We start from the raw sequence: 24,218 nt of genomic DNA, 5'->3' as shown, positions 1-24,218 counted from the left end.
GCTGCACTATGTTGGGCTCTCCCTGCCCACACCACCTTTATATCCCTGCCAAAACAGGAACCTTGGGCAAAGGTGGTGTTAGGAACCATGGGGGCCTCTCTGGGACTTCCTGCTTGGCTACCACCCTGCTCCACTGTGCTGCTGGCACCATGGGCACATGGCCCAGCACAGAGGCACACCTGGTGCCACTCTCTGAAGGCAAGGAAGGAGCAGTGGAAACTGGGAGGCAACAGCCCAGTTTCCAGCTCTCTGTCACTGCCAGCCTGGGAATTCCCCGGGCAGCTTGTACCAGTGCCAGAGGCAGGACTGCTGCTGCTCTCCAGCCTCACACTGGCAGGTGTATGTGGGCTGGGAACCAGATGGAAAACCCGTGGACACAGGAAGAAAAATGAGACCACCCTGCCTCAGTTTGGAGAGAACTTGGAAAGAGAAGTCATCAGCCCAAAATAAAGCCTCTCTTAGCCATATCCAGGAGAAGTTCATTGTCACCCATAGGATTGGTCAATGGTCAGGATCAGTGACAACTGAGGTTGTCCCTAGACCTACAGGAACTTCAGCACAGAGAGGTCATGGTAGGCATCAGGGCCTGCCAGGACATCAAGCAGCTTCTCCTGTGCAGAATCTCCCCCTTAAGCCACTGTACTTTTTCCAATCACTCTGTCTCAAGGCTGGAGTGAAGGCACAGGAGAGCAGGACACAGGTGTTCCGTGGTGCCTTGGAATGACCATGGAAACAGCCAAACCAGGTGGTCCCAATCCAGCTCCCATCTGTCCCTGTGTGGCCCGAGGTGCAGACAGTGACACCAAGAGCACAGCCCCAGCACCGACGCCTTTATTGCTGCTCAGAGGAAGGAGGGGAGGAAATGGCCCAGGGCAGGGGACCCCCAGCTCATGGTAGCACTGGGTGAGGCCCCAGCAGGAGGATGGAGGGTCCGGGCCAAGGCAGCAGTGCAGGACAGTGGCAGGACTGGTGGTCTTCAGCTCAGGCAGGGAAGGGCAAAGTGGTGAATGGAGCAGATTTAGTGCTGAAGGGCTCTCATCACCCTGTCTTCATCCCCGGGGCTGGAAGCGAACATCTGCTCCAAGCAGCAGGAAATTCTGGGAGAAAGAGAGAAAGCGCTGGGCTGCTACGGGCCCTGGCAGCTGCACTGCCCAGCGCCCACCACATCCCTGAATGCAGAACGGATTGGGATCTATGGCTCTGGCAACCCCTGTGCCAGTTTTTCCCCCGGCAGGCTCTGGAGGCATTTCACAGCCACACTTCACTACAGATTTTCAGCATCCCCATTGTGACCCTGCTTTGGGGTTTCCCAAAGGCACCCCACAACAGGGGCTCTCTCTGCTCCTCTGGACCTGGTACAGCTGCTAACAGCTGAGGAGGCAGGGGCTGCATCCTAGCAGGCATCACAGCATCCATCCAGGCACTGCCAGTCAGGGAGAGCAGGGATTTGGGGCTGACACTGCTATAAAAAGCAGCATTGGAAACTCAGACCCCAGGCTTAAGAACTGGAGAATGATGTGGTGTCATCCCAGACACCCAAAATGCAGCCAAGAAAAGCAGAGAACTGGTTTTTGCTGAGAGCTCCCATCGATCACATCATGGCACAGCTGAGGGAACCGGATTTGGAGGCTGTGCTGGTAAGCAGGGCTTTGTGGGCAGCAGGATGGGCCCCAGCTGGGGCCAGCTGCTCCCTCTCACTCACCTGGTGGAACCTCACAAGGATATTGGAGAGCTGAATCTTATCCGGCAGTGGCAGACGGAAACCCTCATCTAAGCGGGCTGGAAAAGACAACACATGTGTCTGCACTGGCATGGGAATGGGAGTCAAGGGAGCACGGAGCACTCAGAGAAGGTGGCTACCTCCTTCCCCCAGCCCTTTCCTCTCCTCCACTGCTCCTGGGGCAGGCAGAGGAAACTCCTGCCAAGCTCCACAGAAGGGCTGCCTGTTGTGCCATGACAGCCCCCTTGGCCACTCCTGCCACCAGCCCCACTCTGGTCTGAGCTGCTGGCGAGGCAGGAGATGCAGGGATTCGGGGAGAGGGTCTGGAAAGCATTAGGATCTGCACAGGGCTCATATTTTCCATTGCGTTTGCTGCTGGGAGCCTGTCAGAGCAGCAAGAGGCTCCCTCTGCTTCACTGCCGCCTCCTGCACACACTTTGCCCTGCATCAGCCTTGGCAATGAGGATTTAATTAGTGAGCTGGGACCCCTTGGATGGAGCAACCTGAGTCGGGGGTGCTCCAGCAACCCCATTCCCTCAGTAGGTTCTCACCATTAAGATGTGGGAGGAGAACATTGGAAGTCAGGATGTTCATTATGGACTGCAGAAATTGCACCTGGGGAGTGGGGAGAGAGGGAGGAAAAGCTTTAGTCTGCAGGACAGGAGACATGCGGGCACTGGAGGACAATTCTAAAAAGAGACAAGAAGCTGGGCTGTGCACAACACTTTGCAGAGACCAGCAGCTTTGTCTGTTCACACTGGCAGTGTAGGAAATGTTTGGGGTGAGAGCAGCAATGGATCAGGCTCTGCATCCTTTCCCAGCCTTGCAGGCTGAGGCAGGAGGTGGCTGCTGGGTCAGTGTGGGGTCCCATGTTGGGAGGCAGCGAGGAATGAGTCCCTGTCCTGGCCCCCAGCAGGCTGCCAGCTCCATGCTGGGGGCTCTGGTTGTGGTCAAGGATAGCTTACCTGGAAAGTGCCAACAGCTGAATCCTTCAGAGAGAGCCTGATCCTGCACAGAGACAGAAGTGGTGCTGTGGAGGATGTGCCAAGGGAGGGAGCAATCCCACCCATCCATGGCCATGCAGATCCCACTCCCTCCAGCTCCAGCTCATTCCTTCCCTCCACAGCAAGCCCACGTCCCAGGGACCTTCCCATCCCCTCTCTGTCCCTGGGCACCCAAAACAGAAGGACCCCCAGCCACCCCCTGCCCAGTCAGTGGCTGCTCCCCTCTGTACCTGCCCACATCCAGGCTCCCAACTATGCGGCCGGATCTCACGTTGATGACAGCGGACACGTTCCCTGTCTGGGGAGAGAGCACAGAGCTCTGGCAGTGCTCACCCCACCTCAGCCCAAAGCAGACACCCAGGGGAACAGCCCTGACCAGCTGAAACACACCACTGCCCATCCAGGGGTGTGTCTGCATCCAGCATTAAACCTGGCATTTGTCAGCTCAGGAATTGTTCAGTTGGGGACACCCTCACTGTGCCTGGACAGCACCTGGGTGCGCCCCTGGCAGGATCTGGGCAACAGGACAGGGCACAGCTCAAACTCTCTTCTGCCCCATCACCACAGGCTGTGTCTGAACTCACCAGGCTGAGGAGGAAGAGAGGAGCCAGTTTGGAGTTGGGAAGGATGGCATAAGCCTGGATATCCACAATGGGCTGGAATGAGATTCCTCCTGGTCCAATAGTCAGGAATGGAGCAGTGGGAGCGGACAGCCTGAACTTCATTGGCATGTTTGGATACTTCTCCTCCAGCTGTGTGGGAGTAGGGAGAGGATGGGAATGATGGCACAAACCCCCAGTCCTCAGGGGAGAACACCTGGCACAGAGCAAAGCCTGTGTGTGCAGGAGCTCTGGGCAGGCAGGGCCAGACTGCTCACCTGGGGAATGAAGGCTGAGAAGATAGAGGTGTCCAAACTGAATCTCGCTTCCTTTGGGATCTGCAGGGAGATGATTGTCACACTGGGGCAATGTGGCACAGAGCAGCCCATGGCGAGCCCATTGCATCCCCAAATGCTGCCATGTGTGACAGCCCAGCCTCATCCCACAGCCCCCAGGTCTCTCTCTGTGGCTTCTCCAGGATTGCTGGCTGCTCCTGGAGCTCCTCAGCAAATGGAACCTCTTTCCCTGCCCTGTCCCACTCATGCCACTCACCATGGCCTCTGTGATTTCAAAGACCAGTGCCCCAGCCTCGTGGTAGGCAATGCCGGCTGTGTTGAAGAAGTAGCTGGAGGCTCCAAAGTAAACCATGCGCTCGTGATCCGAGGGGAAGGCCAGCGGCAGAGGTGAGAAGGGGACGGGGGAGCGGTGGGCCAGGGAGTAGAATTCACCCTGGGAGGAGGGAGAGACGTGGAGAAGGGCTGCAAATAGCAGTGGGTCTCACCTGCTGACTCACGCTGGCAAACAGCATTTGCAGCAGGTTCCAAAACCTCGGCTCCCACCTGCCTTTGGCAATGGCATTGGCCAAATCAAGTGTTCCCAGGGCTGCTTCTCACCTTCAGGTCCAGGTCCAAGGACTTGGGTGTAGCTCTTGGGGGTGCCACCAAGGAATAATCAATACCAAACTTGTTATCTATCTTGGCTGTGACTGCAAACATAAGGGAGATAAGTAAGGAGATGGTCAGGAAAGCTGGCAGCAGATGGCCTTCACTGGCATCTGGACAGTGCCATGATTGGGCTTCCTGGTGCATCAACTCACTACCAACTGCTCCTCTGCTTGCTTTTGCTAGGAAGCAAAAACCCCCACTTTTCTCCTGACTTTTTCACAGCCATCTCCTGGATCTGAGAAGTGGCCAGTGTCCCCCAGCTAAAGTAGCCAAAGCCCCTGACATTCCGTGGGCACAGATTCTGAAGGAATTCCCACAGCCTGACAGGACACACAGTGATTTCTCTCTGCTGAGAAAGTGCTCCCCAGCTCCCAGCTTGGGTGCCAGAACACCAGGACATGGGGAGGGGACACAAAGTAAAACTTTCCTCACGGCTGGGAAAAGCCAGGAAGAGCAGCTCCTAAACCCACTTAAAGCCCCCCAGTACCTGGCAGCGTCCGCATGTACCTCTGTAGCTCATTGTGCACAGACTTGGCCACATTATCACACACCTGTGGGACAGAAAGGCCACAGAGGTGAGCAGGGGCAGCCGGGTCACAGCTCCATGACAAAGCTTGCTTAAGTAAATGAGCACACAGTGATGATTGCCTCCATTCATCAGGCAGCACATTAAGTGTCCAAGACACAAGCAGGATTTATACCTACAAGCATCTGCCTGCAGCAATTTCCCTCAGCACAGTTCAGCTCTGGGGAGACCCTTGGAAGGGAAATCTCATGTGGCCCATGCAGGAATGAACCGTGCTGAGCAGCCCCCCGGGGTGGGGGGCAAGGGCGTGGCCAAGAAAGAGCAACATTAAGGATTAACCCACCTACAGGGATGTGCTCTTACTCTCCTTACATCCCTACTTCTGAGCCTTCTGGACGTTACCAACAAGTGGGAGCTTAAACACAACCAGTAAACACAGGACCCTGCCTTCCACTGCTCACATACCTTGCTCTCTAAATTCTTTCGCAACTTCCTCTCAATAACGCGGTGGAAGAGGTTGTAAAGCCACCTGCAGAGAAACACAGAGAGAAGCCCTGCCTAGCTCAGTTCCATACTGCAGAAGTATGTGCCCAGGAAAGGGAGATGATAGAGAACATCATTCTCAAGCAATTCTTCAAACATCATTCTCACCTGGGAACATCATTCCCACACCAATTTGGCATGTGGCTTTGCCCCAGGGCAAAGCCCTGTTTGAAAACAGAAACAGACTCACTGGTAAACCCCACCCAGCCCCTTAAATGTGCAGCAACAGCAGGAGAAATTTAGGCCAGATTTAAGAGCAGGCAACATCAGATTTGCCAACAAGCTACACCTCTAAACAAGGTCACATTCCAGTGACAGGCGGGCTAATACACAGCATTTCCAGACCTTCCAGTGAAGTCACATACCCAAGCCTGCCAGAAAAGCGCACCCGGACATTGGAAATGTGGGCACTGCAGTCTGAGGTGCTGATGGTGGGCCTCCCAGTGGTGTCACTGCCCAGCCTCAGGATGATTTTCATGTTGACATTTTCTACCTTCAGGTTGAAAGATCCATGTCCCTTGCTGCAGGGAGAAAGGGGAATAAGAAAGAGATATTTGTCAAAGCCAAGGCCTGGTGAAGAGACCTCACATTTGGTTCAGGATGCGTCAGTCCGGATCAGTCTCTCCCTTGTATGGTGCATCCACAGGAGATTGGGAAAGTGTTTAGATTCAGGGGAAGCAAATTTCACTGGCACATAAACTAGGAGAGGTAACTTTTACACAGAGAGGAGTGAGAGCAAGTAGGGGTGGTGAAAGAGAGACCTGAGGGTCGATGTATACCTCTCCTTTCATGTGCCTTGTTCCTGCCTCCCACCCTGTTTTATCCATCATATCTGGGAGAGCAAAGTGACAGCTGCCCAAAACAGAAGGGAGAGGGAGAGGGAGAGGGGAAAAAACCTGTCCAATTCAAGAGTAGGAGACACAGAGTGGGGTGCCTGAATAGGGAAAGGAAGAGCTGGCCACTCACATAAAGAGAAACTTCACCCGCCAGTCTCCATTCAGTTCGGCAAAGGCGTTGGAGATGGAGACCTGCAGACCCACATTGGACACTGGGGTAATCCGTGAGTGTGGCAAGCGGAAAGTGGGAATGTGCAGCCTAAAATATACAAATAAAATGAAAAATCATGTTACAGTGGTTCCACACTCCCAAGGACAAGGCAAAGGAGGGATGGAGGGAGGGAGACAATCAGGGAGGGAAGAAGGGTGAGCAGGATGGAGTCACTGCACTGGCAGCATTTCCAGCTGCAGTTCTGATGCTGCAAAGCTATGCCTGGCAGGGTCACACAGTGCAGAGTGGCACCTTTGGGAATGGGGCCCTTGCAGCCACCCAAGGCAGCTCCAAACACTGCGCTGCAGAAGAAGAGAGGCACCCGGGCAGCAGGGAGCTGGCATTTCCACAGGAACTGGGCTCCTGCTTCACATGCCTTGTCCCACAGGCAAGGCCATCTCCACTACCCAGGCTGTGATTGCACACAGTCCACCCATGCCCACACTGCTGTGACCCTCGTTCCATTTTTCGCCTTGGGCAAGGAGAAAAACAGGAACATGCACCAAGGACACGGCCAACATCTCAGGGACCTGTGGAGGGGACAGGATGCTCCTCACTGCTCAGGGGGCTCTCCACCATCCCCACTCCTCCTGCCCCTCGCCCTGGTCAGGAGGGCAGTGGGTGGCTCCAGGCCACTGGCGAGGCTCACAGGGCTTACCTGGAGAATGAATAGCGCACCTTCCCCGATTTACCCGAGAAGTCTGGCAGCTTCAGCTGGGCCAGCTCCTTCTCCAGGATCGCGATCCCCTGCTCTTGGGCTACAGGGACACAGGGACAGCGTCACTCCACCACTCCACCACTCCATCATTCCAGCCACAGGAGCTGCAGCACACACTGGGCATGCAGCAGAAGGATCAAAGGAGAGATCCAGGTGATGCTGCCTCCCAGGCTGGTTTTAAAGCAAACCTCCGTGCACACAGCCCTGAGAGCACACAGGCAATGCTGCCTGGAGCCCTGCTTGCAGCCCCAGGGGAAGGTGGTGGCTGCAGAAAGGAGAGAGGTGTCCCAGCCTCACTCTCCAGGCAGTGCACTGGGGGAGAGCTGCATGAGGTCTGAGGCCCTGGGATGCTGTGTATTACTCACACAGTGTATTTCAATCCATAACTGTGCTCTGCTGGAGCCAGGGCCCTGCCTGCCTCGATAAAACCAGCACGGGGCCCATCCATCTCTGTCACAGCCCCTCCCTAAACTCCCCAGCTCCTCTCTCCTCTGCAGCTCCCTCCTCCAGGGCTCACGGCTCAGCTGCCTGGATGTGCTGTGGGACCAGCACCCTCCTGCTGTGCCAGCCTCCCACACTGCCTGGCTGCAGCTCCCTGAGACCCCACAGGGCTGGGCCCCTCTGCAGGGGCTCCATTAAGCTGTGGTGTAGGGGGCAGGCAGGTGCAGCAGGGGAAGCCCTGGCTGATGGTGCATTTGGCACCCCTGGCCAAGGATTTCCCCACCCTGTCCCTGTGCTCCTCACATGGGCACCCATGGCCAAGGATCTCCCATCCTGCCCCAGGACCCTGCACTTCTCACAGGGTACCTGGCTCCACACCTCTGCCACCAGCACATCTGTCAGGAGAGAAATCAGAAGCAGAACCCACCATAGTCCAAGCCTGCCTGGGTGATCCTCACCACGAAGCCGGGGTTGGTGGCTGTGCTGAGTGCCAGGCACAAGGCCAGTGCCCCACAAGCCACAGCCACGCTCTGCATTCCCATCCTGGCTTCCTGCAAGGCTGCACTATGTTGGGCTCTCCCTGCCCACACCACCTTTATATCCCTGCCAAAACAGGAACCTTGGGCAAAGGTGGTGTGCGGAGCCACGGGGGGCGTCCCCAGGATTTCCTGCTTGGCCACCACCCTGCTCTGCTGTGCTGCTGGCACCGTGGGCACATGGCCCAGCACAGAGGCACACCTGGTGCCTCCCACCCAAGAAAGGGAAGGAGCAGTGGAAACTGGGAGGCAACAGCCTAGTTTCCAACTCTCTGTCACTGCCAGCAATCCCTGCCTGTGGCATCCTCAGTGGAGCAGAGCTGGGTTTGGCACTGGCAGCTGAGCCTGACAGAGCCACATGTCTGCAGCCTGCCCCCAGAAAAAACTGGGAACAGCCTGGGCTGCCCAGGAGCAGGGTCCCAGCCCTGCTGCTCTTCATCTCTGTCCCTGTCCCATGGCTCTCCTGGCTGCTCTGTGAGCTGCTTCTGTCACACCATGGACCTGCCAAGGGCACCAGAGCAGCCACAGGGCACCAGAGCAGCCATGGGCCACCAGAGCAGCCATGGGGCACAGCAGTGGCTAAAGAAGGCGGGTCACAGCTTCTCACCTCATGTGAGCAGATCACAGGGACCCCCACACCCAGCAGGGCTGGCAAAGGGGCACCTGCCTGGGCTGGGCAGCTGCACCAGGGCAACTACCTCAGTGCAGTGCCCTGCAACTCCAGATCCTATCACGGGTTCCTGCACAGAGCAGCCACGCACAGGAAGAGACATTCATCACCCCAGGATCAAACTCCAAAGACATCACTTCTGAGGCCTGATATGTCCCAGCTCCTGTCATGATGGCTGGATACAGGGGCAGGATTTGGGTGCAGCCAGGCAGGTGTGAGGGAGGAACACCCCTGTGCCCGCCCAGGCAGGAGAGCTGGGCTGGCTGGTCTCTCCTTGCAAGATAAGGGTGATGGAGGAAGAAATAATTCAGTCAATTTCATTTCCTGTGCCTGGTGTCCAGGCAAAGGAAACCTGATGGCTGCTGATGCAGGGAGATCTCATGCTGGATCCAGGGAAGTCCTGGCTGCCAGAGGCAACATCCTTCAGCCTGTGAGAAGAGCTCCTTGTGCCCAGAGCTTCTTTTGCCCAGAAAGAAACATGTATGAACAAAGGAGAAAGGCAAAAGCCAAATCCTCACTCACAGCCTCCTTGGCATTGTGACCCTCCCTGTCACCCATCATCAGCTCTTAACTGGGTCTGGCTCAGTTCAGAGCAGGAGATCCCAAACCTGCCATGGTGACAAGCCCATCTCACTGAAGGGCTGTGACAAAACAACGTTCAAGATGTTCAGGAAGAGCATGGAGGAAGCAGAACTCTTCCATAAGGAGAAATGAAATTTTATAAGGAATAGCATAGAGAGGAAGCAAAACCAGGAAGTCTTCCCCCAGGCTTTGAGCAAATTTTGAAGTTGAACTGAAAAACAAGCCTTCAAAGAGCCGAACTCTGACCAAACACTGCTGTGTTTGGCAAGGAGCAGCCAAAACCACATCTAAAGCTCAACATATGTGCCGGTCCCGGTAGTGCTTCCTGCAAGTGGTGACAGAGGGAATGGAACATGAGATCCTGCCCTGCTGGCCCCAACCCTTTGGACGGGTAAAGGCTTCTGCTGAGCTGCTCTGCCTGTCCTGGGAGTGTGGGGTCTGCTCCACTGGGGAAAGGCTGGCTCCCCCAGGCTGCTGGAGAAGGAATGGGAATGATCACATGGGAACCAGGAGCCCAGGAGGAGTCCTGTGCTGCTGCTGTCCTTTGCCCAGGACTGCAGGTCAACACCCCTCTCTCCACTGTCCATAGGCTCCCCCCCTGCTCCCCAGGTCAGAAGTCCCTCTGGCCCCACACGCTCCTCAGCACGTGTGGGCAGTTCCCCATCCTGTCCCAGCTCTTTCCACATCTTTCTTGTGGTGCTATGGCTCAAGACCCCCTGCAGCCACGTGCTGGGGCTACCAAGTAGTACAAACCAGCCAGGGGTTTGCTCTTTGTGCTCTGAGCAGTGCAGGCACATTTGCCATCTGCAAGAAAATCTGAATACATCTTTGTTCTGTGGTGCCATAACCTGCTCGTTTGCCATCTGCAAGGAAATCCAGACACATCTGTGTTCCCTGGTGCCATTACCAGTGGGGAATTCCCCGGGCAGCTTGTACCAGTGCCAGAAGCAGTACTGCTGCTGTTCTCCAGCCTTCCACTGGCAGGTGTATGTGGGCTGGGGAACCATAATGAAAAACCTGTGGGCACAGGAAAAAAAGTGAGAGCAGTGTGCCTGGGTTTGGAGAGAATATGGAAAGAGAAGTCATCAGCCCAAAATAAAACCTCCCTTACCCGTTTCCAGCCAGGACAAGTTCATTGTCACCCATAGGACTGGGCAGTGGTCAGAACCAGTGGCAACTGAAGTTGTCCCTAGACCTACAGGAACTTCAGCACAGAGAGGTCACGCTAAGCATCAGGGCCTGCCATGACATCAACCAGCTTCTCCCTGTGCAGAATCTCCCCCTTAAGCTTCTTGGCCATGCATCCTGCCACCAAAGGATCCAGCTGCTTTCACCCCAGGCCAAGGTGGCTGCTGCCAGCGGGACTCAGGCCATGCAGCCCGGCCGTACCCAGGATCCCGATGCGGAGCGGAGCTCGAGCCTGGGGCCGCCGGGCCTTCAGCGCCTTGAGGTGCTGCAGACGGTTCCAGATGGCCTGCTCTGCCTTCTCCCTGGGGAGCCAGCACAACGGGCTACTGCAGCTGCTGCTCCTGCACTGAGCCCCAGCCTGAGCGCCCCAAGTGCTCTGTAAGGAGAATTCAGCTAAAGCAGGCAACCTAATGGCACCTGAGAGTGCGTTTGTGGTGTGCAGATTATGTCTTGTCTCTGTCTTATCTGCTATCACTTTGCTTGCCTCAGAGCATCTCCCCTGCAGAAACTCTTTAGGGACTAAGCTCTTGGGGAGAAAAAGTGCCTTGGCCACAGCACACAGGGGAGCGTCGGGAACGAAGCGGCCGGCGAGGGACGGGAAGACACCGCCGCCGCCTCCGCCCCTCGGCGCCGCGTTCTGCCCCGCCGCCATTCCGGGCCCGCCCCGCTGCTGGGCGGTGCCGCCGCGGGAATCACAAAATCTCAGAATTAATTAGGTTGGAAAAGAACTCCGAGGTCATCGAGTTGAGCCTGTGACCCAGAAACACCATTTCAGCCAAAACAGGGCACTGAAATCCTGGCCATGTCCAGCCTTCCCTTAAACACCTTCAGGGACGGTGACTCCACCACCTTCCTGGGCTGCCAATTCCAAGGTCTAACGACCCTTAATGTGAAGGAATTTTTCCTAATATCCAACGTAAAAGGCCCCTGGTGCAGCTTAAGACCATCTCCTCTCAACCTGTCCCTTGTTCCCTGGGAGCAGAGCCTGAAACCCACATGGCTGCTCCCTCCTGTCAGGGAGTTGTGAGGCCTCACCCTGAACCTCCCTTCTTCCAGGCTGAGGCCCCTCAGCCTCTTTGGTGCTCCACCATCTCCCCTGGTTTCATTGCCCTTCTCTGGACATGATCCAGCACCTCCATGTCCTTCTTGAAGTGTGGGACCCAGAACTGGACACAACACAAACCCTTCCGTGGTCCTGTTTCCCCACTATGGCTGGTACAGGCCAGGATGCCCCTGGCCTTGTTGGCCACCTGGTGCTCATGTTCAGCTGCTGTTGACAGCACCCCAAGGGCCTTTTCCACTGTGCTTTTTTCAACCACTGCCCCAAGGCTGAAGTGAAGGCACAGGAGAGCAGGACACAGGTGTTCCGTGGTGCCTTGGAATGACCATGCAAACAGCCAAACCAGGGGGTCCCAATCCAGCTCCCACATGGCCCTGTGTGGCCCGAGGTGCAGACAGTGACACCAAGAGCACAGCCCCAGCACCGACGCCTTTATTGCTGCTCAGAGGGAGGAGGGGAGCAGGTGGCCCAGGGCAGGGGACCCCCAGCTCATGGTAGCACTGGGTGAGGCCCCAGCAGGAGGATGGAGGGTCCGGGCCAAGGCAGCAATGCAGGACAGTGGCAGGACTGGTGGTCTTCAGCTCAGGCAGGGAAGGGCAAAGTGGTGAATGGAGCAGATTTAGTGCTGAAGGGCTCTCATCACCCTGTCTTCATCCCCGGGGCTGGAAGCGAACGTCTGCTCCAAGCAGCAGGAAATTCTGGGAGAAAGAGAGAAAGCGCTGGGCTGCTACGGGCCCTGGCAGCTGCAGTGCCCAGCGCCCACCACATCCCTGAAGGCAGAATGGATTGGGACCTGTGCTCTGGTTTGCTGCTGGGCCATTGGGATCTCAGTGAAGAGCACCCTCCCATTTGTCACTTTCCAGCACAGCTGAGGGAACTGGATTTGGAGGCTGTGCTGGTAAGCAGGGCTTTGTGGGCAGCAGGATGGGCCCCAGTTGGGGCCAGCTGCTCCCTCTCACTCACCTGGTGGAACCTCACAAGGATATTGGAGAGCTGAATCCTGTCCAGAAGTGGCAGAGGGAAGCCCTCATCTAAGCGGGCTGGAAAAGACAACACATGTGTCTGCACTGGCATGGGAATGGGAGTCAAGGGAGCACGGAGCACTCAGAGAAGGTGGCCACCTCCTTCCCCCAGCCCTTTCCTCTCCTCCACTGCTCCTGGGGCAGGCAGAGGAAACTCCTGCCAAGCTCCACAGAAGGGCTGCCTGTTGTGCCATGACAGCCCCCTTGGCCACTCCTGCCACCAGCCCCACTCTGGTCTGAGCTGCTGGCGAGGCAGGAGATGCAGGGATTCGGGGAGAGGGTCTGGAAAGCATTAGGATCTGCACAGGGCTCATATTTTCCATTGCGTTTGCTGCTGGGAGCCTGTCAGAGCAGCAAGAGGCTCCCTCTGCTTCACTGCCGCCTCCTGCACACACTTTGCCCTGCATCAGCCTTGGCAATGAGGATTTAATTAGTGAGCTGGGACCCCTTGGATGGAGCAACCTGAGTCGGGGGTGCTCCAGCAACCTCGTTCCCCTCATTGAGTTCTCACCATTGAGACGTGGGAGCAGGGTACTGGAAGTCAGGATGTTCATTAAGGACTGCATCATTCGTACCTGGGGAGTGGGGAGAGAGGGAGGAAAAGCTTTAGTCTGCAGGACAGGAGACATGCGGGCACTGGAGGACAATTCTAAAAAGAGACAAGAAGCTGGGCTGTGCACAACACTTTGCAGAGACCAGCAGCTTTGTCTGTTCACACTGGCAGTGTAGGAAATGTTTGGGGTGAGAGCAGCAATGGATCAGGCTCTGCATCCTTTCCCAGCCTTGCAGGCTGAGGCAGGAGGTGGCTGCTGGGTCAGTGTGGGGTCCCATGTTGGGAGGCAGCGAGGAATGAGTCCCTGTCCTGGCCCCCAGCAGGCTGCCAGCTCCATGCTGGGGGCTCTGGTTGTGGTCAAGGATAGCTTACCTGGAAAGTGCCAACAGCTGAATCCTTCAGAGAGAGCCTGATCCTGCACAGAGACAGAAGTGGTGCTGTGGAGGATGTGCCAAGGGAGGGAGCAATCCCACCCATCCATGGCCATGCAGATCCCACTCCCTCCAGCTCCAGCTCATTCCTTCCCTCCACAGCAAGCCCACGTCCCAGGGACCTTCCCATCCCCTCTCTGTCCCTGGGCACCCAAAACAGAAGGACCCCCAGCCACCCCCTGCCCAGTCAGTGGCTGCTCCCCTCTGTACCTGCCCACATCCAGGCTCCCAACTATGCGGCCGGATCTCACGTTGATGACAGCGGACACGTTCCCTGTCTGGGGAGAGAGCACAGAGCTCTGGCAGTGCTCACCCCACCTCAGCCCAAAGCAGACACCCAGGGGAACAGCCCTGACCAGCTGAAACACACCACTGCCCATCCAGGGGTGTGTCTGCATCCAGCATTAAACCCGGCATTTGTCAGCTCAGGAATTGTTCAGTTGGGGACACCCTCACTGTGCCTGGACAGCACCTGGGTGCGCCCCTGGCAGGATCTGGGCAACAGGACAGGGCACAGCTCAAACTCCCTTCTGCCCCATCACCACAGGCTGTGTCTGAACTCACCAGGCTGAGGAGGAAGAGAGGAGCCAGGCTGGAGTTGGGAAGGATGGCATAAGCCTGGGCATCCACAATGGGCTGGAATGAGATTCCTCCTGGTCCAATAGTCAGGAATGGAGCAGTGGGAGCGGACAGCCTGAACTTCATTGGCATATTGGGGTACATCTCCTCCAGCTGTGTGGGGGTAAGGAGAGGATGGGAATGATGGCACAAACCCCCAGTCCTCAGGGGAGAACACCTGGAACAGAGCAAAGCCTGTGTGTGCAGGAGCTCTGGGCAGGCAGGGCCAGACTGCTCACCTGGGGAATGAAGGCTGAGAAGACAGAGGTGTCCAACTTGAATTCTACATCCTTTGGGATCTGCAGGGAGACGATTGTCACACTGGGGCAATGTGGCACAGAGCAGCCCATGGCATCCCCAAATCCTGCCACGTCTGACAGCCTCATCCCACAGCCCCCAGCTCTCTCTCTGTGGCTTCTCCAGGACTGCTGGCTGCTCCTGGAGCTCCTCAGCAAATGGAACCTCTTTCCCTGCCCTGTCCCACTCATGCCACTCACCATGGCCTCTGTGATTTCAAAGACCAGTTCCCCAGCCTTGTGGTAGGCAATGCCGGCTGTGTTGAAGAAGTAGCTGGAGGCTCCAAAGTAAACCATGCGCTCGTGATCCGAGGGGAAGGCCAGCGGCAGAGGTGAGAAGGGGACGGGGGAGCGGTGGGCCAGGGAGTAGAATTCACCCTGGGAGGAGGGAGAGACGTGGAGAAGGGCTGCAAATAGCAGTGGGTCTCACCTGCTGACTCACGCTGGCAAACAGCATTTGCAGCAGGTTCCAAAACCTCGGCTCCCACCTGCCTTTGGCAATGGCATTGGCCAAATCAAGTGTTCCCAGGGCTGCTTCTCACCTTCAGGTCTGCATCCAGAGACTGGGCAGTTGCTCTTGGGGGTGCCACCAAGGAATAAGCTATCCCAAACTTGTTATCTATCTTGGCTGTGACTAAACACAAGGAAGAGAGATGAGTAAGGAGATGGTCAGGAAAGCTGGCAGCAGATGGCCTCCGCTGGCATCTGGACTGTGCCATGATTTGGCTTCCTGGTGCATCAACTCACTACCAACTGCCCCCTCTGCTTGCTTCTCTTTAGAAGAGGAAAAAACATTTTCTTCCTCAATGTTTCTCAGCAATACAAACCATCTCCTGGACCTGAGAAGTGGCTAGTGTCCCCCAGCTAAAGCAGCCAAAGCCCCCCAAGTCCATGGGCACAGATTCTGAAGGAATTCCCACAGCCAGACAGGACACACAGTGATTTCTCTCTGCTGAGAAGGTGCTCCCCAGCTCCCAGCTTGGGTGCCAGAACACCAGGACATGGGGAGGGGACACAAAGTAAAACTTTCCTCACGGCTGGGAAAAGCCAGGAAGAGCAGCTCCTAAACCCACTTAAAGCCCCCCAATACCTGGCAGCGTCCGGATGTAGCTCTGTAGCTCATTGTGCACAGACTTGGCCACATTGTCACACACCTGTGGGACAGAAAGGCCACAGAGCTGAGCAGGGGCAGCCGGGTCACAGCCACACTCCCAGCTCCTTGACAAAGTTTGCTTAAGTAAATGAGCACACAGTGATGATTGCCTCCATTCATCAGGCAGCACATTAAGTGTCCAAGACACAAGCAGGGTTTATACCTACAAGCATCTGCCTGCAGCAGTTTCCCTCAGCACAGTTCAGCTCTGGGGAGACCCTCGGAAGGGAAATCTCATGTGGCCCATGCAGGAATGAACCGTGCTGAGCAGCCAGGGCGTGGCCGAGAAAGAACAACATAAAGGATTATCCCACCCACAGGGGCAGGAGCACCGAGTGCCCTGAAGCTGAGCTTTGCTCAGTTCCTACAGTTCTGTGTGCCAGGACAGGAGAGTGCATCCCTCTGCCTCTGTCATGCACAAGTGAAGCCCTGGCATTTGTGGGGATTTTATTGCTGGCTAATCACTACCCTGGGAAATTTATTGCGGGGCACTGTCCTGCAGATGGCTGAGGAAATCCACACAAGCTCTTTTCAATGTTTTCACTGTAACATCACAGCAACCACGGGCAGGATCTGTCTGTCATCTGTCTGACTGGGCATGCAGCCCACAGAGCTGATGGTCAGATGGAGCGCTGCGGAGGGGCAGCGACCACACTGACAGAGATGAGGAGGAGGAGGCGACACAGCTTTGGGCATGGCCTTAGTGACAGCAGGTTGCAGCTCTTCCCTGTCCCCAGTGATATTTTTCTGTCTGTGCTGGAAATGCTCCATTGCTGCCTGTGAGGATGTCGCTGCAGGCAGAAGAATGCAGTCCCAGTGACTGGGATTTCCCCATGACCCTCATTTCTCTGTGACCTGGATTTCCCTGTGACAGGGATCTCCCTGTGAATGGACTCCCAGAACTGGGAGTACTAGAACTGCCCAAGCATTGCAGCAACAGCAGGAGGCAGACACAGGCTGCCTGGCCTGGGTCGAGGCCCAGCTGTGCCCAGGGTGCAGCTCAGTCCCTGCTCCTGCCCTCTCCTGCCCATTGCCCCTCACACCATGACTCCACAAAGACAATGAAGAATGTGTGTGGGGCAGAGGGAGTTTGGAGGAGGAACAGAGGGCAGTGGGGTCCCTTTGCAGTCCCAGAGCTGTCCTCCTTCCAGGTGACAAAACAGCAGAAAAGGCCTCTGAGCCCTGGTGCTGTTCCTGCTGCCAGACCATCTGCTGCCACACACCCCAGGGGACTTGGGAACGGTGTTGCATGGAATTGGGAATAGAGCCTGGGCAGGATGGGATCTGCTGCAGGAATGGGATTTGCCTGTTCTCCAAATGCCTCCTTCCCAAGCAAGGTTCACATCCAGAGAGGCTGTAACTCATGCCAGTTATCCTTGTAGTAATTATTGCTAACAGCTTGTTTCCGTGTCTTGTTGCAGGTCTCCTGCACGTCAGTGTCTGTAGTAGGCAGCGGTACCAGAACTCCCTGACCCCCTCAGTAAAACAAAACACCAAATGTCTCAAATCCAGGAATGAGAGTTTCCCCTCAAGTGCTCCCCAAAGCCCTCCAGAATATGGCTGGTTAAAGGACAGCTCTGATCAGGTTACAATGAATTTGGCTGAGACATAAGATCAAATTAACTGACCACATGGAAAGAAAAGTCTTTGTTAATTAGGAACCAATTATGCTGGGCTTTGGCAAAGTCTCCAGGTTTCAAATTCAGCCTGAGTCACTCTATCCTATGGAGCCTGCGACGCCCATTCCTTTGGTTTTACTGAATTGGCAACACAGTCATGTGCTCTGGCTATAGTTACATCCCTACCTCTGATCCTTCCAGCACATCACCCACAAGTGAGGGTTAAAGACCACCAGAAAACCCAGGGCCCTGCCCTCCACTGCTCACATACCTTGTCTTCCAAAATCTTTCGCAACCTGGACTCAATAACGCGGTGGAAGAGGTTGTAAAGCCACCTGCAGAGAAACACAGAGAGAAGCCCTGCCTAGCTCAGTTCCATACTGCAGAAGTATGTGCCCAGGAAAGGGAGACCCTAGAGATGCAAGCCCCTGGGAACATCATTCCCACACCCATTTGGCATCTGGCTTTGCCCCAGGGTTTACATTTGAAAACAGACTCACTGGTAAACCCAACCCACCCCCTTAAATGTGCAGCCACAGCAGAAGAAATTTAGGCCAGATTTAAGACCAGGCAACATCAGATTTGCCAACAACATACTCCTCACACAAGGCCCACATTCCAATGGCAGAACCACATTCCCATAGCAGGTGGGCTAACACACAGTGTTTCCAGACCTTCCAGTAAAATCACATACGCAAGCTTGCCAGAAAAGAGCACCCGGACTTTGGAGATGTGGGCACTGCAGTCCGGGGTGCTGATGGTGGGCCTCCCAGTGGTGTCACTGCCCAGCCTCAGGAGAATTTTGATGTAGATATTTTCCACCTTCAGGTCAAAAGATCCATGGTCCCGGCTGCTGGTAGAGGGGGATGAGAAAGGGAAGTTTGTCAAAGCCAAGGCCTGGTGAAGAGACCTCAAATCTGCTTGAGGATGAATCAGTCTGGATCAGTCTCCCCCTTGTATGGTGCATCCAGAGTAGATTGGGAAAGTGTTTAGATTCAGGGGAAGCAAATTTCAATGGCACATAAACTAGGAGAGGTAACTTTTACACAGAGAGGAGTGAGAGCAAGTCGGGGTGGTGAAAGAGAGACCTGAGGGTCCACGTATAGCTCTACCTTCACATGCCTTTTACCTGCCTCCCACCCTGTTTTATCCATCATATCTGGGGGAGCAAAGTTACAGCTGCCCAAAACAGAAGGGAGAGGGGGAGGAGAAAAAACTTGTCCAGATCCAGAGTGGGAGACACAGAGTGGGTGCCTGAATAGGGAGAGGAAGAGCTGGCCACTCACATAAAGAGAAACTTCACCCGCCAGTCCCCGTCCAGCTCAGCAAAGGCGTTGGAGATGGAGACCTGCAGGCCCACGTTGGAGATCGGGGTAATCCGTGAGTACGGCAACTGGAAATCACGAAGGCGCAGCCTAAAAATATACAAATAAAAAGGAAAGTCATGTTACAGTGGTTCCACAGTCCCAAGCACAAGTCTAGGGAGGGAGGAAGAAAATCAGGGAGGGAAAGAGGGCAAGCAGGATGAACAGGGCCAACATGTCAGGGATCTGTGGAGGGGACAGGATGGTCCTCACTGTTCCAGGGGCCCCACCCTCCCCACTCCTCCTGTCCCTCGCCTGGGTCAGGGGGCAGTGGGTGGCTCCAGACCACTGGCAGGGCTCACCTGGAGAGCTCATAGTGTACCTTCCCCACACGCAAGACACGAGAGTCCCCTGAGATATCTGGCAGCTTCAGCTGGGCCAGCTCCTTCTCCAGGATCGCGATCCCCTGCTCTTGGGCTACAGGGACACAGGGACAGCGTCACTCCACCACTCCATCATTCCAGCCACAGGAGCTGCAGCACACACTGGGCATGCAGCAGAAGGATCAAAGGAGAGATCCAGGTGATGCTGCCTCCCAGGCTGGCTTTAAAGCAAACCTCTGTGCACACAGCCCTGAGAGCACAAAGGCAATGCTGCCTGGAGCCCTGCTTGCAGCCCCAGGGGAAGGTGGTGGCTGCAGAAATGAAAGAGGTGTCCTAGTCCTCACTTTCCAGGCTGCCAACCAGGCGAGGTGTGTGGGAGGTCGGAGGCACTGGGCTGCTCCATGCCCATTGCTAGCAGGTGAAGATGGATGGAGGTTATGTCCTAGGGAGCAGCACAGCATCAGTGGGTGCTGCACCCCAGCCTCCGTCTGAGAGGGGGAGTCACGTTCTCTCTCACACGGCTGGCAGAGCTGCCTGGTAAATGAGCTGTTTCTCACACAGTGTATTTCAATCCATAACTGTGCTCTGCTGGAGCCAGGGCCCTGCCTGCCTCGATAAAACCAGCACGGGGCCCATCCATCTCTGTCACAGCCCCTCCCTAAACTCCCCAGCTCCTCTCTCCTCTGCAGCTCCCTCCTCCAGGGCTCACGGCTCAGCTGCCTGGATGTGCTGTGGGACCAGCACCCTCCTGCTGTGCCAGCCTCCCACACTGCCTGGCTGCAGCTCCCTGAGACCCCACAGGGCTGGGCCCCTCTGCAGGGGCTCCATCAAGCTCTGGTGTAGGGGGCAGGCAGGTGCAGCAGGGGAAGCCCTGGCTGATGGTGCATTTGGCACCCCTGGCCAAGGATTTCCCCACCCTGTCCCTGTGCTCCTCACATGGGCACCCATGGCCAAGGATCTCCCATCCTGCCCCAGGACCCTGCACTTCTCACAGGGTACCTGGCTCCACACCTCTGCCACCAGCACATCTGTCAGGAGAGAAATCAGAAGCAGAACCCACCATAGTCCAAGCCTGCCTGGGTGATCCTCACCACGAAGCCGGGGTTGGTGGCTGTGCTGAGTGCCAGGCACAAGGCCAGTGCCCCACAAGCCACAGCCACGCTCTGCATTCCCATCCTGGCTTCCTGCAAGGCTGCACTATGTTGGGCTCTCCCTGCCCACACCACCTTTATATCCCTGCCAAAAAGGGAACTGCTTGTCATGGTGGTGTGCGGAGCCACGGGGGGCGTCCCCAGGATTTCCTGCTTGGCCACCACCCTGCTCTGCTGTGCTGCTGGCACCGTGGGCACATGGCCCAGCACAGAGGCACACCTGGTGCCTCTCACTGAAGGCAGGGAAGGAGCAGTGGAAACTGGGAGGCAACAGCCTAGTTTCCAGCTCTCTGTCACTGCCAGCAATCCCTGCCTGTGGCAGCAGTGGATGCTCAGTGGAGCAGAGCTGGGTTTGGCACTGGCAGCTGAGCCTGACAGAGCCACATGTCTGCAGCCTGCCCCCAGAAAAAGCTGGGAACAGCCTGGACTGCCCAGGAGCAGGGTCCCAGCCCTGCTGCTCTCCATCTCTGTCCCTGTCCCATGGCTCTCCTGGCTACTCTGTGAGCTGCTTCTGTCACACCATGGACCTGCCAAGGGCACCAGAGTAGCCATGGGCCACCAGAGCAGCCATGGGCCACCAGAGCAGCCATGGGGCACAGCAGTGGCTAAAGAAGGCGGGTCACAGCTTCTCACCTCATGTGAGCAGATCACAGGGACCCCCACACCCAGCAGGGCTGGCAAAGGAGCATTTGCCTGGGCTGGACAACTGTACCACTACTTCAGTGCAGTGCCCTGCAGTAGTCACTTCCAGACCCTGTCACAGGGCTCCTGTACAGAGCAGCCATAGAGATGAGGAAACATCCATCACCCCAGGATCAAACTCCAAAGACATCACTTCTGAGGCCTGATATGTCCCAGCTCTTGTCATGATGGCTGGAGACAGGGGCAGGAGCTGAGTGCAGCCAGGCAGGTGTGAGGGAGGAACACCCCTGTGCTCCCCCAGCCAGGAGAGCTGGGCTGGCTGGTCTCTCTTTGCAGGACAAAAGTGAGGGAAGAAGAAATGATTCAGTTACTTTCATTTCCTGTTGGGGTCCAGGCACAGGAAACCCATGGCTGCTGATGCAGGCAGATCTCAAGCTGGATCCAGGGAAGTCCTGGCTGCCAGAGGCAACATCCTTGAGCCTATTAAGGATGTTGTGAAACGCAGCTGTTGCTCAAGCACAGCAATCCCTTGGGGCTGCAGCCTCAGGAGACCCCAAGGGATGAGGCCATGTAGTTCCTGCTACAGGAACTCGGCACGTGAAGATCGAGGATAGAGAGACCAAGGCATTCTGTTCCCCTTTGCCTTTCGTCCCACAAGTTTTCAGCAGGGTCACTTGCAGGCTGCCTGTCAGACAACCAGTAAATGCCCACCAGGCTTGTATGAGTGGCTACAGCTTTTGAAAGGGGCACAGCAGTCACTGTCAGCTCTGGGACCTGGGAAACAGGGACATGGCAAGGATGGTGCCTGCAGAGAGGGACAAACCACCCAAGGAAGAGCTGTGTCCCACAGGCACCCACCATCACCACCCACAGTGACTCTCCATCAGTGCCAGCCCAATCCATCGCTGGGAGCCAGGAGCCTGTGAGCAGAGCTCCTTGTGCCCAGAGCTCCTTTTGCCCAGAAAGAAACATGCAAGAACAAAGGAGAAAGGCAAAAGCCAAATCCTCACTCACAGCCTCCTTGGCATTGTGACCCTCCCTGTCACCCATCATCAGCTCTTAACTGGGTCTGGCTCAGTTCAGAGCAGGAGATCCCAAACCTGCCATGGTGACAAGCCCATCTCACTGAAGGGCTGTGACAAAACAACGTTCAAGATGTTCAGGAAGAGCATGGAGGAAGCAGAACTCTTCCATAAGGAGAAATGAAATTTTATAAGGAATAGCATAGAGAGGAAGCAAAACCAGGAAGTCTTCCCCCAGGCTTTGAGCAAATTTTGAAGTTGAACTGAAAAACAAGCCTTCAAAGAGCCGAACTCTGACCAAACACTGCTGTGTTTGGCAAGGAGCAGCCAAAACCACATCTAAAGCTCAACATATGTGCCGGTCCCGGTAGTGCTTCCTGCAAGTGGTGACAGAGGGAATGGAACATGAGATCCTGCCCTGCTGGCCCCAACCCTTTGGACGGGTAAAGGCTTCTGCTGAGCTGCTCTGCCTGTCCTGGGAGTGTGGGGTCTGCTCCACTGGGGAAAGGCTGGCTCCCCCAGGCTGCTGGAGAAGGAATGGGAATGGTCACATGGGAACCAGAAGCCCAGGAGGAGTCCTGTGCTGCTGCTGTCCTTTGCCCAGGACTGCAGGTCAACACCCCTCTCTCCACTGTCCATAGGCTCCCCCCCTGCTCCCCAGGTCAGAAGTCCCTCTGGCCCCACACGCTCCTCAGCACGTGTGGGCAGTTCCCCATCCTGTCCCTTCTCTTTCCACATCTCTCTCGTGTGCCGTGGCTCAAGACCCCCTGCAGCCACGTGCTGGGGCTACCCAGGGGTGACAGGAGCTGGGTTGTGGCTGTGAGCAAGGACACCAGCCATTTTTGCCATCTGCAAGGAAATCCAGACACATCTGTGTTCCCTGGTGCCATTACCAGCCCGGGAATTCCCCGGGCAGCTTGTACCAGTGCCAGAGGCAGGACTGCTGCTGCTCTCCAGCCTCACACTGGCAGGTGTATGTGGGCTGGGGAAGCACCAGGGAAAACCCACGGTCTCAGCAAGAAAAGTGAGAGCAGCCTGCCTGGGTTTGGAGAGAACTTGGAAAGAGAAGTCATCAGCCCAAAATAAAACCTCCCTTACCCATTTCCAGCCAGGACAAGTTCATTGTCACCCACAGAACTGGGCTGTGGTCAGGACCTGTGGCAACTGTGGTTGTCCCTAGACCAACAGGGACTTCACCAGCCTCGGAGAAACCCTGTCATCGAGGTGTGGGGAGCTGCGGCTCCTGCCCACTGCACCGCTTGTGGTCCCAAAGCTGATGCTGTCCACTGTCACCTGCACATCTCTGACAGCCTCTGACCCAGCAGCAACTAAAAATACAGCTGAGGAACATGTGGGGGCTCCTCCACGGTTGTTTTCCCAGCTGCAGGCTCAGCATGACCCAGCCTCATCTGTTCTTGGAGCTCGAAGAGCTCTGGGCCAGTGTGGGGTCACTGCTGACGCCAGCCCTGACCACTTGATCCAACACAGACAGGAGGGACACCCAGAGACCCCAGAGCTCACAGACTCAGAGCCCCATGGGGCACAGCCAGCAGCAGATGTGGGGATGGCCCCTGGATGTGGGCAGGAGCCACCAGGGTCCCACCAGCAGCCAACCCCAGAGACCAGCCCTGATGCTGGGCTCAGCATTCTCACCCTCCCTCCACCCCAGCATCCAGTGACAGCCCAGGGGACCCTTGGGACCAGCACTGCACTCAGTGTGTCTCCCCCTGCCAAGGGCTGCATTCCCCCAGACAGGCGGGCTCCTCTCGCAGCACGCCAGCTTGTGACACAGTCTGGGAGCCTCATGGGAGACAAAAGGGGACACAGAGAGCCAAAGGGGTTGATTTTGCAGAAAAGTAAAAATAAAAATGCAAGAACTGTGACCTCGAGCAGAGCCTAGGGGGATCTGAATGGTGGCTCTGTGCCGGCAGAGGGGCAGGGCAAGAGGCCATATGCAGCCTGTCCCAGCAGCTGCTGAGGACAAACAGGACATGGAGAATGGGAGCAGCAGAGGAGGGTGAGCTCATGGGGTGAGGGGCCCCGGGGGCACCCGGGTGGCCCCCAGAAGCTCTGCCTTTTGCTGGACTTGCTCCCCAGCACCCTGACTCTCAGCCTTGCTGTCTGAGGCTGGCCAGAGGGCATGGGGAACTGTTCTGGGGGATGTGGGGATGCAAAGCTAGACCTGCTGATTACCTCTGCAGGTTGTCCTGACTGAGCACAGGTGGCAAGAGACACCTCAATGTGCAGGTGGGGAGCTGCTGCTCTGGGTGCAGGGTGTGGGGTCCCTCTGGGCTCAGCTCCGCATCTCTCTCTTCCTGCTTACCTGTACCACAGAGGGATCCATCCTTTGTGCTGGTCCAGGACACAGTCACACTGTCTTCCTCCCTGCCCTCAACGCCCTCTCCTGGCCCTGTTATCCATTAAGAGATGCAAGAGCCACAGCTCT

The 24,218-nt window shown here is 56.3% G+C and overlaps 2 protein-coding genes across 2 annotated transcripts; both read right to left on the bottom strand.

The window, feature by feature from the left end:
• Positions 1-990: 990 nt before the first annotated feature.
• On the bottom strand, positions 991-8,084 carry LOC136564012 (bactericidal permeability-increasing protein-like). The gene is made up of 15 exons (XM_066561742.1): positions 7,970-8,084; positions 7,042-7,141; positions 6,303-6,431; positions 5,702-5,857; positions 5,259-5,322; positions 4,755-4,818; positions 4,217-4,308; positions 3,876-4,052; positions 3,602-3,661; positions 3,309-3,476; positions 2,955-3,022; positions 2,686-2,728; positions 2,272-2,335; positions 1,703-1,779; positions 991-1,097 (listed from the first exon to the last, which is right to left on the bottom strand). The coding sequence occupies exons 1-15, from the start codon at positions 8,082-8,084 to the stop codon at positions 1,050-1,052; spliced, it is 1,425 nt and encodes a 474-aa protein (XP_066417839.1). The 3' UTR covers positions 991-1,049.
• A 4,030-nt stretch (positions 8,085-12,114) lies between these two features.
• On the bottom strand, positions 12,115-20,132 carry LOC136563994 (bactericidal permeability-increasing protein-like). The gene is made up of 15 exons (XM_066561717.1): positions 20,018-20,132; positions 18,937-19,051; positions 18,557-18,685; positions 17,965-18,120; positions 17,542-17,605; positions 15,589-15,652; positions 15,041-15,132; positions 14,700-14,876; positions 14,442-14,501; positions 14,149-14,316; positions 13,795-13,862; positions 13,526-13,568; positions 13,112-13,175; positions 12,542-12,618; positions 12,115-12,276 (listed from the first exon to the last, which is right to left on the bottom strand). The coding sequence occupies exons 1-15, from the start codon at positions 20,130-20,132 to the stop codon at positions 12,229-12,231; spliced, it is 1,440 nt and encodes a 479-aa protein (XP_066417814.1). The 3' UTR covers positions 12,115-12,228.
• Between the last annotated feature and the right edge of the window lie 4,086 nt (positions 20,133-24,218).

Source organism: Molothrus aeneus, chromosome 17 (assembly GCF_037042795.1).
Source record: "Molothrus aeneus isolate 106 chromosome 17, BPBGC_Maene_1.0, whole genome shotgun sequence".
Classification (NCBI taxonomy): Eukaryota; Metazoa; Chordata; class Aves; order Passeriformes; family Icteridae; genus Molothrus; species Molothrus aeneus.
The sequence above is the reverse complement of the archived record's forward strand: the minus strand, read 5'-3'. Positions and strand labels throughout refer to the sequence as shown.

What these genes read in the sequence shown, in the direction of transcription:
- LOC136563994 (XM_066561717.1), bottom strand. Translation starts at nt 20,132, where the DNA reads ATGGGAATGCAGAGCGTGGCTGTGGCTTGTGGGGCACTGGCCTTGTGC. An exon ending in TTGAAATCACAGAGGCCATG is followed by an intron (nt 14,502 to 14,699) that starts GTGAGTGGCATG and finishes GTCTCCCTGCAG; the next exon opens with ATCCCAAAGGATGTAGAATT. An exon ending in CTCTCTTCCTCCTCAGCCTG is followed by an intron (nt 13,863 to 14,148) that starts GTGAGTTCAGAC and finishes CTCTCTCCCCAG; the next exon opens with ACAGGGAACGTGTCCGCTGT.
- LOC136564012 (XM_066561742.1), bottom strand. Translation starts at nt 8,084, where the DNA reads ATGGGAATGCAGAGCGTGGCTGTGGCTTGTGGGGCACTGGCCTTGTGC. An exon ending in GAAAGAATTTAGAGAGCAAG is followed by an intron (nt 4,819 to 5,258) that starts GTATGTGAGCAG and finishes TCTGTCCCACAG; the next exon opens with GTGTGTGATAATGTGGCCAA. An exon ending in GGGAGCCTGGATGTGGGCAG is followed by an intron (nt 2,729 to 2,954) that starts GTACAGAGGGGA and finishes GTCTCTGTGCAG; the next exon opens with GATCAGGCTCTCTCTGAAGG.